The 11586-nt window shown below is 44.5% G+C and overlaps 1 protein-coding gene across 2 annotated transcripts; it reads right to left on the bottom strand.

The window, feature by feature from the left end:
- EPGN (epithelial mitogen) lies at nt 1208-11556 on the bottom strand. 2 transcript variants are annotated; one of them, XM_021395149.1, is made up of 4 exons: nt 8957-11556; nt 3755-3875; nt 2957-3109; nt 1208-2668 (listed from the first exon to the last, which is right to left on the bottom strand). In XM_021395149.1, exons 1-4 carry the CDS (start codon nt 9042-9044, stop codon nt 2614-2616), a joined length of 417 nt encoding a protein of 138 aa, XP_021250824.1. In that variant the 5' UTR covers nt 9045-11556; the 3' UTR covers nt 1208-2613. The 2 variants fall into 2 exon arrangements, with proteins under 2 accessions (XP_021250824.1, XP_021250825.1); XM_021395150.1 differs by having other exon boundaries at nt 3755-3872.

Below are 11586 nucleotides of genomic sequence, written 5' to 3'. Positions count from 1 at the left end.
ATGAAATCCTCAGAACTTCAGCAACAACTCTTCTCCCACAGAGGCTACAGCCTGTGAACGCTCTGTAGACCAGCAGAAAGCATAATCTGGGTGGGTGCCACCCCTGGGTGGGCAAGGTGTTGACAGCCTGTTCCCAGGTCGGGCTTAAGCAATATAGCACCCAGGTGGGGAGGAACCCACTTCCGGAAGCCTCAATACCATTTGGAAAAATAGAATAGAAGATGTAAAGCAAAAATACACTTTCCCTTTCCTCTCCCCACCTTTGTCTCTCTGTTTCCCTCTCCTTGCACTTACACCAAGACTCATTTTGCATAGAAGAGGCCCATCTGGTGTTCTGCTCTTGAGCTTTTCTTCCATTAGCTTAAAACCCCAATCAGCTTTCACAGGCTGCCCTTACAGAGCTGCCTCAGTCCACAAAGCAACCAGAAAAAAATACTGCACAATTGAACTTTCTGCCAAATTGAAGCACACTTTCCTTTCCAGTTGGCTTAAATATTTAACAAAACATAGAAAAAGCCACTATGCCTTTCTCTAGGTACAGAGCATATCACTGCAATAAATAAATATCTTTCAAGAAGTACTACTGGATAATCAAACACATCAACGAGAGAATTCACAAATGGCTAAAACACACACACAAAAACCATCAGGAAAAGACATTCTGGAGAATAAGATAAACCTGAATGACAAATGCTTTGCAGCTTTTCCTCTTTTCAACTGACCAGCAATTACAGCTTTCTCAGAGGAAGATATCTCACTTGTGCTTTCCGGATGCTATGCAGTTTTTAATAGGCATTTCAGTACACTCTCTGCAAGGTGTGCAAGGGGCGAGGGCTGTTTTTTGCTCACCTCTTGCCATTTCGACAGGTTTTAATTCACATCTAGTTGCACTTTTACTATATCCATGTGACACAGGAAACATCAGGGTGATTACTTAAAGCTGACTTCAAAAGCACGGAGAGCAGAAGTTGCCTCTCAGTGAATACAAAGAAGTCAAAAGAATGGAAAAGAGCAAGCGGCACAAAGAGCTGAAAATGAAAAGGCTGAGAGTGGGGAAAAATCAATGCAGTGCTTCTTACAAAAAGCTCCTATCAGTGTGTGGCAGAAAGAAATGGTGTCGATCTCCATCTAGCTCTTCACCGACAATCCTTCCTGTATTCTACGCACTCAGCCTGTTGCACAGGGAGTCCAACCAAACACTGTGATGTGCTGTTTTGGTTTTTTATTTGTTTGTTTTCGTATCAGATGAAGAGCCCAGAGTACTCAGCTAGACCAGGAACCCCCACGTGAAAAGCCACCAACTTCAGAACAGCCAGCCAAGTGCTAGAAGCACATTTACCCTTTCAAAACCCAGTCTTTCATATACATCTCTGCACTACCTCTGCAATCTTATAAATACACAGCTTTTTTTTTTTTCTTTTTATAAAAGAATCACATTCATCATTTGGTAAAAATGAACTCACGTAACAAAGAAATTGAACTTCCCAGCAACGCACCTAAATTAGGAGCCTGTATCATTCCATAACAATCACAAAGATTGCCAAGGTGCCTTACTGTCTTTTCCTTGTAGATGACTAAGCATGGAAGTTGTGTCTACAACATGCAACAGCTGAAATAAAAAAAGTATCTGGGAGCCATCTCCAGTCTCATTAGCATTGGCAGGCAACTCCAAATGTCAGTGAGAAAGCACAGTTAGCGTCACCATCCTTGGAATCAATTTTCTTCCCTTCTCCTTGAACAAAATCTTCTCACCTTGCCTTTGCACTTCTCTTTAGGAAAGATAGAGTAAAACAAGCACCTGATAATAAATAACCTGTCTGGCCGGGGTGGAACAAAATCCCTATGCTCATTTCTTTCTTATTTCAGTGATCACATTGTGCATGTAATATGAGAAAGGAGGAAAACGATTCTGCTTCCTTGGCAAAACTCTACCAAATTTCATAACATAATTCCAGCTTCTGTAGGAACTAGAGTCTCTCTCTGAACTCACAGTGCAGCAAGGCAATGTTTGCTTTGAGTTTCAGGAATGTAATGAGCCTCCCTACGATGTTTGGGAGGAGTTGAGTTTTTTGTCATGACTGCACTCAATAATCCATTGGAAGAAAGATGTCCAGTTCCTTTTGAAAGGCGGTCAACGTTGTGACAGCAGAATCCAGACAGCTTCTCATCAGCACATGATGTTCAGAATACAGTTCCATTGTGAAACAAGTCGTCGTTCTTCTCCAGAGCGGAAAGAGGAAAGAAAAAAAAAAAGACAGGAAAGAGCAGAGCAGAATACTCCAGTAGGGCTTGAAATGACTGAAAATAGATGAAAGAAATCAGTCCTCCCCTCAGCAAATCTGAAGCACAGGAGAGTGTTGAGAAGGCTGCAAGCATTCTCCGCTGTTCTGACCTGCTCATCTAGCAACCTTCACTAAAAACAGTAAGTCTTTCTTCAGAAGCAAATGGAGCCCATCAGTTCTATAGGAGCTCCATTCACGTCCTCACTCTGTCATTCCCTTTATTTCATCCCATCAGCGAGGCTGGGGCACCGCTAGACGGCGTGGAGTGGCCCTCCAAACAGAACTGCCTCTTGTTTCCAGACACACCGATAAGTGTCTCGATGCCAGGGCTTCACAGCGCTGTCTCTCCCATGCAGACTTTGTAGGGCGATTTCAATTTCCTGCATCTAAAATAGAAGACATCGTATCATTTTAATCAGACAAATCTAAAACCATAGGAGTCTGAACAGAACTCAATCTAATTGCTTAACTCATTGAAGTAGCCCCAATGAAAGCCACTTTTAGTAAAATTGTACCATGCTACACAACTGATCAGACAGCAGAAGTATTGAGTGTCAGTGCCTTTAAGATCACACAGCAGTAACAAGAACATACTCCCAGTGCTCTTGTACAACTCTGCTCTCCTCCTCACCGTTAAGTCAGATTAATGCAATGAGGTTACATATTTCCCATACCTCTTTCTTACGTAGCAGTAGATGATTGCAAGTATCCCACTTGTGAGTATTCCAATGCCAATTCCCACAGCAATGTAGCGCTCATAAGAATTATGTGCATAGGAATTCAGCGTTAAATGTTCACACCTCTCCCCGTTGTAACCTGCGAGGCACCTGCAAAATAAAGATACACCATGCAAAAACTATTCAGAACTTCTGCTTTCTATCTCATAAATACATGTTAGTTTTAAGTAGTTTTAAACAACATAGAATGAGTCTGAACTAGGATGGGCTGAACGTGGTGCTTGGTCAGAGCCTCTTCCTCAAGACTACCAGTTGTCCCAGTCCATCTAGTTTGAAGCTAGCTCCAGTACTGCAGTCACAGCACCAAATGCCATCTAAACATACCCTCATAGCAGAGGGTGTGGACGAAGAGTTGTGTGCTCTGCTGATCCTCAGCTGCTGTGATTTCCAAAGTAGTCCAGTACTTTGGAGATACTTGAGCACACCATGGTCCTGATTGGTATGGAATTAGCTGTGAAGTGATGGAGCTTCAGCTGACATCTTCAGATATCTTGGCCCTTTCACAATTCTGATGTGAGATACCATCAAGTCAACACCTTTCCCTCCCCTTCCCTTGGTATCATAATAGCACTCCAGACTTTGCCAAACTTGAAGACTGAAAAAACTTCATTGACACATGTAAATTGTGCTCTGCTGAAAATTAGTCACATTACAATAATAACCTGTAGCAGACAAAGAAACAACGCCACTGTTGCTAATTCTCTGAGAAGGGTACTTAAAAATAATGCTCTTTACTTGCATATGGGTTTTCTCAGTTCGCTGTGGAAAGCACAAAGCCCATTAATGCAATAGCTGTGGTGTTCCTCCAGACAGGTCTGCATGAGCTTCAGGAGCCTCGGTTGCTCTACATAGTCTGCTGTGAATACAGAAAAAAAGCCATGTTACATTTAGAAAAAGTATAAAAATGAAAGCATTTGAAAGTATTTTCACAGCTCAAGATGAACAGACATTTCCTACAGAAACACACTTAATATATGTTTGCTGTGATGTGTCCCTTGAGATGGTTCACACGCTGCTGATCAGAACAAACTTCTGTGACATGTCAATTTGGATTTGAAGGAAGAACAAATTGTAAATAAATTACTTCCTAATGAGGAGTGTGTACAAAAATGATTATGGAAGATTCACCCTGGCCAACACCGGCATTATCCAACGTGCAATCCATCAGAAAAAATATCCCAAAACATCAGGGGTTAGGGATACAACAGCAGCATAGAATTATTCTCAGTATGTTTCCTTGTTAGAATTCAAATGATAAATTAATTTTCTCTTTTCTTCCAATCCCAAGACAAATTATTGCACTCCCACCCATCACTGCTGCAGCTATAATTGAGTGATGAATGGTTCTCTGGGTTAGGTTCTCTGTACTCTATGTTAGCAGAGTGTCCAGTTATGGTTTTATGTAATCAACACTCCCCAGGTGGCCTTACCATACGAGAGCAAGCCAGGGCCACAACTACTCAGTGTTTAAACTTGAGGGTCTTAGTATTCCAGGAGACTGTTTTAGAGATGACTGATGGCGATTTCCTAACTGAGCATATGCTAACACCAGCTTTCAGTGATGACCACAAGAAAAACAACATCATGCAGGAAGGTGACAAGGTCTGCTCAGTGATGAAGCAATGGGGCAGCAGCAGAACCTCCTTCTGACTAAGTGCTGAATCAAGCTTCTGAGATGGTACACTGAAGAACAGACAGACAGATATGTATGCCTCCAGCCCTCCTGCGGTCAACTCGAGATGCCAAGACACATTTTTCAGAAGCAACAAGCTCAATTCCCCCATTTCCTGAACAAACTCCAGTCTGAGTCATTCCTTAAACAGGATCCAACTGTGCATTCAACTTGGTGACATTTTGTCCTTTGTGCAACTGCATCCCAAACACGACAAGTGACGGTGAACAGCTGCTCTACGCTATGACATGCTGAGGCACTTCACAACTTCAGCCATGAAATCGGTTTGGATATCAAAGAGGTTTGATGCTATCACGGCTAACCCAGCTGAACACCACTGCTTTGAAAATGTGTCCTCTAAAATCTGAGAGAGAAATCTGACTTGGAGAGACTTAAAGAGAACAAGTGACAATACAAATCTTCTTGGAAAAGCACAGGTTGGCTAGCTCCTTGTTTCCAGAAAAAGCTGTGGAAGTGGTAAAACCCAACTTGTTTTGAAAATAAAGTTGTTTGGACTGAGAAAATGGCATGATTAAAAGAAAAAAAAAATTCACAAGTGCATCTTTACGGTGGGGATAAAGCAGACCTACAGCTAGAAACGGTGCTAGAAGATATTCATCAGATGCACTTCTTGGCTCAGTTATAAAATGACACACACACTGATGGAGGGGCCAAAGTTTATGCCCTATTCTCTGTATCACACACAGCATAATGAAGTAAAAACGCTACCACTGCTAGCCTGTCCCCATCTACTGGAACCAGCATACTGACTCTGTTCAGAAAGCCTCATGCAGGGCAGACACAACCAGGGCCCCGGATCACGCTCTCTGTGAGGGAGCTGCCAGCAGTGATGGCACACGAGCTCCAATATGGAGCTCTGGCAGTCATTCAGCTGGCATAGGAGCACTGCAGACACACTCTAGAGAAGCTTGCCAAGACTCTGGGCTCAATGGCCAAGAGCATGATCCGGAAAGGACCAGGCCTTGGAGAGGACCAGGCCTTGGAGGGGCAGATTTAAGGAAGACAAGGTTGATCTTACAAGAAGAGATGCATGATGCTACTCAGTCCACAGGATGGTATGATGCTCACTGCTGGGGAGAGCATAAGACAAAACACATGACAAGCATGCCTGCAAGGAGCAGCGTGCCAAGATCCAGGATGCAGGAGAACTGCAAGGGCTGATTTTCACAGAGCTGCAAGGGAGAGCTTCCAGAAACAACCCATTCACACTCATTCATGGCTCTCCTCTGCTTCCAGCACAATGAGGCCAAACCACACAGTATGAAGCAGTTCAATATGACCCTCAAGTAAAACCCTTCACTGCCCATTGCAGCCACTCAACGTGCTGCTCTTCTACCAGGCTCTGAGAAGGCATCTAACTGCACAGGCATAGTATTGCCCTTAGGTCTCTGCCATAAAGAAAAAATAAATGGCAAAGGTGCAAATACAGGTGTCAGACCTGTGGGATGTGCAGCTGCCTCTGCTCAGACCTCAGCCCGAGCATCTCCTGGTTTACACCACTTCTGCCGAGAGATGGCAGCCTCCCATCCACCAGCTGCTGGAGGAAAGCTGCTTTCGTGTGAACAGGAAAACCACTTCCCCTTGTGTATCGTGGCGATTAGCATTGTCTTCAGAAACAAAGGTCAGCCCAGAACAGAAGTCTGCCTAGAAAGTGCTGGAGACAAACACCTTGTCGCACAGGCTGCAGCCTCCAACATTGTCAGTAGCAAGAGCTTCATCCAGTGTTGGTTGCAAGATCTGATCTTACGTGTACATGAACAAATCCTAAGTGATAATTATTCTGACATTGCAAAAGTACAAATGATGACCTTCACAAGAATGATGAGTCTCAAAACCAAAGATTTTCTAACCCATCCCAGAGCATGATGCTAACTCCTATCACGTTACCCACCTCGATACTAAGCAAGCTGTTGAACAAACATATGTGCCTTTCAAGTCCCGTGAGGAAAGACAGACAAGCATGCTGTGTAAGCACCTGACAGCTGCCTGCAATTGAGTCACTCAAACAGATCCACCTGGCAAGATATGACACGAAGTTAAAACCTGCAGGTACCTGAAAGCCGGGGCACGTCAACACAGACCAACTGGCAACAAGAAGAGTGAGCCACCAAGGCCATGAAGCTCAGCCTTCAGTATGGTGCTCAGAGAAGAATGAGAGCATCAGAAGGGGAGGGAAGGAGTCAGCCCCAGGTTTGGAACCTCCCCTACTGTCACATAGAGGAAGGCTACAAAGACCTCCCTTCCGATGAAACTGTGCCTGAAGTTCTCTATTCCTGCTTAGCCAGCTCCCAGCCAAGCATCCTCTCCACCATCATTATCCCCTCTGACCGATCCACCTTGCACCTCGAGTACTGTGTTCAGTTCTGGGCCCCTCACTACAAGAAAGACATCGAGGCCCTGGAGTGCATCCAGAGAAGGGCAATGGAGCTGTGCAGAGTCTGGAGCACATAAGGGTCTTATGGGGAGCAACGGAGGGAACTGGGATCGTTCCATCTGAGAAGAGGAGGCTCAGGGAAGACCTTACAGCTCTCTACAACTGCCTGAAAGGAGGCTGCGGTGAGGTGGGGGCTGGCCTCTTCTCCTGTATAACTAGGGATAGAACGAGAGGGAATGGCTTCAAGTTGCACCATGGGAGATTCAGGTTGGATGTTAAGAAAAATTCCTTCTTCAAAAGAGCGGTGAAACACTGGCACAGGCTGCCCAGGGAGGTGGTTGAGTCACTGTCCCTGGAGGTGTTCAAGAAAAGTTTAGATGTTGTACTGATGGACATGGTTTAGTGGGAACTATTGGTGATAGCTGGATGGCTGGACTGGATGGTCTTAGAGGTCTTTTCCAACCTTGGTGATTCTATGACCATGGAGCTTAATGTTTCCTTGCCCCAGCACAGGTGGGATACCTGAGATATAAAATAAGGAAACAGGACATGATCTTGTAGGAGGGATGCAAATGGATTTGTTCTTCCTTGAGCAGAAAGGAACCTCCTACAGAACACTGTCAGTTCCTCCAGTGAGTACTACCCAGGAATTCAGTTTCTTTGGTGATTCTTTAGGCATTTCTTTCTCATCTTCTTGCCAGAAACGCCATTTTCTGGTTTTTCAAGGGCTGCAGATAAGGTCCACCTACACATACCTTTAGCTACCTGTGCAAACTTATGCTTGATTGCTTCTAAATTTGCATTATTACCTCCGAGGGAAACATTCTCTAACTAGAATCATGGGTATCTAGTTGATTTGCACAACTGCAACTAGCATAAATACACATGGAACAACTGCAGTCATGTTGTGCTCCTGTAAACAAAAATCTCTTATTTGTTAAAATCTGACCCATAATTCCTGCTTTCTAGAAACACTACAGGGTACTTCTGGAGCTACAACACACACTGCTAGTTGATTACATTCCTGTGTGCTCTGGAAGAATCACATCACAGACAAATCACTAAGCCAGGACAAAAGTGCTGCACTGCCAAGTCAAACTGCTGCTGTCAAAAATCAACAGCAGCTTGACTTCTCTAGGTCTGTATATATATTACACAAAATAACAGTGTAACATTTATAGCATGCATATGAATGCACATATATCTGCAAAACTGTACCACTATGAGAAACTAGATACAAGAAGAGAACAGAGCACAGCAGCTTGACTTGTTATGGGAAAAACAGAAAGCATATGGATCTGCTAAGAAAGCTGCAAAACAGATGACCTAAAATTAGCACAAGATGATTCGTATTCAACATGTTCTTTTAAAAGTACAAAGACATTAATAAGTATCACAGTTCAAATCCTTTCCTCCTTTACTGACCTGCCAAAACCTCAGGTTCAGATTGCACAGCTCTCCCAAAGCAATGACATCATTAGCACCTGAAGTAACATCAAGAATGCAGCTGACAGGATAAACACAGCACTCTGGGCTCAGATGTTGGCAGGTAAACAGCTTGAGTTCACATTTCAGTCGGAGTAGAAAGAGAAAAGAAAGCTAACACTCTGAGAAGGGCTGCAGAAACCATGATAGCCGAGAGCAAAACTGCAACAAAGAAAAACTCCTGAGTAACAGCAATGAGCGCGTCATCACTGTATGTTGGTTTGCTGCATTCTCACTTGAGTGCATAAAGACTGAGACTGAAGGCAGCTAGAAACCAAGCATTACTGAAAACAAAAATGACCATCAGAAGTGCAGGCAATCTATTCCAAACAGCCTCAAAATATCTTCTACTCAGTGGTTAATAAACAGAACAAAGCACAAATACCTTCAGTGTTGTTTTTTGTCCAGCTATTCCACAGTTCTGTGCTGAGGGATGAAACAGTGAGAGCCGACTCCTCACTCAGTGCCCCCATTGCTGTGTAATGCAAACAGATGCTTACTGAAACAGAAAAACTCAGTGTGGCTATTCAAGGTTCATTTCACTCACTTCATGCAGCTCTGATGCAATGCAGAAAAGCACAGTTTAGGAAGTCCTTGCCTCAAACCTCCTTTTGTTACAGAGCAACTATTATGACTGTAGGGAAAACAGTCATTTGCAGAATCCCCAAACACCATCCATTCTGTTCTCCATTCTATTATCTATGTAACTTATAGCACGGGTACCTGCAGCGTACTACAGACACTGTTGCACCTATTTACCAAAGAAATTTCTTTTAGCAGGGTCTTGGTTCCATTCTATCCTTTAAAATCCTGCCCAGTTTCAGAAGAACTGAAACAAATCTGCTTCCCACTGCTATGGTTCCCACTCCTACAGCTTATTTCAGAAAGACTAAACCCTTCCTCAGGAAAGCCTGGTATACCACAACATGGAAAAGCCCCTCCAAACCCACCTTTCAGCAAAATGTAGATGAGCATTCCAAATGCCATGGCAAGCAGCTGCTTTAGCACCTTTGCAACTCTCCTTTGCCGGTGCTCGTTGGCTCAGCTTATCTGCGCTGCCGTGTTTTCTCTTGCACTTATACGCCACGAAGCGTCATTTGCTGCTCTCACCAATCAAAAGAAGGTGCGTCTGGCAGCAAGCTAAGCCCCTGGGGCAACCACACATTTATTTAGGAAACTGCTATTATCTAGCACTGGGATCAGGTTTTCTCTTGAAACCCCAGTTTCCTATCACCCGTGGGCATTGTTGTGCATGCAGGGATGCAGTTTTAGAGAGACTTGGCATCTGCCAGAGCAGATCAGTGACATACAGCAAAACCAGAAGGTAGTAAAACAAACAAACAAGGGATCTATCATGAAAAGTGAGATCTTCGATCCCTCCGTGATAAAGTCTTACGTTACTTCCAGGGGGCTGGTCAGCATTCAGCACGCTGCTCCGGATGCCAGGAGCTGGGGTCCAGCCCCTGCTGTGCTCTGGTTCCTCCTTCACTTCAGCTCCTCCTCATCCAGAAAAGGAATGGTGAGAACAGACGTGCAGAGATTGGGAAGTGATCAGACACAGAGATAACGGTGATATTCCCCATCGGTGACTGCCAGCAAAAGGCCTTTGATCGCAGCTGGAGCTGCGCAAGGATGGCCACCTGGGGCTGTGCAGACACACAGCGACAGTGATCATACTTTTTACATTAAGTATTTGCAGGTCTTTAATACCTGACACACACATTTCTTAACGCCACTCTCCACAGCCCTAAATGCTGTCAATTCCTTTGTCGCAGGCAGCTCGGAACAAGCAGGACTGGTCCCTCCGCAACGTCCTTATGTAGCACTGGGGCAGATCACCAGGAAGGCCCAGCTCAGAAAAACGCATCAACAACCCCAAAACTCTTCACTCTCACCCCAAGAGAGCTGCTAACTTCACCCCAAATTTCAGTTTCTCCACTGTGAGCTTCAGAAAGTGAAAAGCTTTTCATGACTTAATTTTTTTTTTTTAGTTAAAACCTTACGACAGATGCTCTAGCAACTCCGGTCAGCTCAAGATCTCCCTCTGCACCACGCTCTTTGGTGATGTATGGGATTCAGTGTAACCACTTCATAAGCTCAGGGAAAAACACAAGCTGGTTATGCACACTTTAATTATGTGTTCTGCTGCTCGTGGGCTGCATTCCAGGAGGCTTTTCCCTTCCTTCAGTATCCTGACTGGCTGCATGCCTGCACATTGATCGAGTGCAGCCTGTGCACTCCTCACTTGCCAGGACCGGTGTTTGTGCTACCTGCAGAACCTTTGCTATCAGACCCAAGCAGGGTTCCTTTCAACATACTTTTACACAATGGAAGTTTAATCCAGCGTGAATGTGAGCAGTGGCTCTGTCATTGGGCAATGCACTGGGTGCGGCAAGAAGAGGGCAGCAGATGAGGCTATGGCTGTCCCCACCTGGCCTGGTCTTGGCACATGAGCACGCTTTGCAGGCTGGAAATAGGAGTCACAACCCTTCTGCAGGTTGCAATGGAGAACACTCTCACAGATGCGTCTGGCATCTCTGGAAACAACACGCTACTGAGTGAAACCTTGGTCCTGCTGGCTTTATGTCATGCTAACTCACTCGTGGGAGGTGAAAAGAGAAAAAGCTGAGGATGCACTATAAGCTGCTGGGAGGATATGACAGAGGCAGACTCATTCCAGTGACATAAGCAAAGTGCCTCAAGTTGTTATTCTGCCAAAAATGCAGACTCCATTTTTAGCTAAAGCAAAGTAAACGAACACGGATTTGGAAAAGCAATGCAAACAGGTGAAATAAATGAACGAACAATCAAAAGGCTGCTGTTGTTCCACTCTTTAGATAGAAAGGAAAAAAAATCCAACCCAAACTGTACCAAAGTTTCTCACAGAAAGATCAGCAGAATGGGCAAATTGTATTCCATCTGAGCTAATGATGGGTCGAATGATCTGGGCATTATCTCCTCATACACCTGGATACCCCTAACATTCTCAAAACCCTTCATTTTGAACAGATACGC

The sequence above is a fragment of the Numida meleagris genome, chromosome 4 (assembly GCF_002078875.1).
Source record: "Numida meleagris isolate 19003 breed g44 Domestic line chromosome 4, NumMel1.0, whole genome shotgun sequence".
NCBI classification, from domain to species: domain Eukaryota; kingdom Metazoa; phylum Chordata; class Aves; order Galliformes; family Numididae; genus Numida; species Numida meleagris.
Note: the sequence above shows the minus strand (reverse complement) of the source record. Positions and strands in the feature narration are given on the sequence as shown.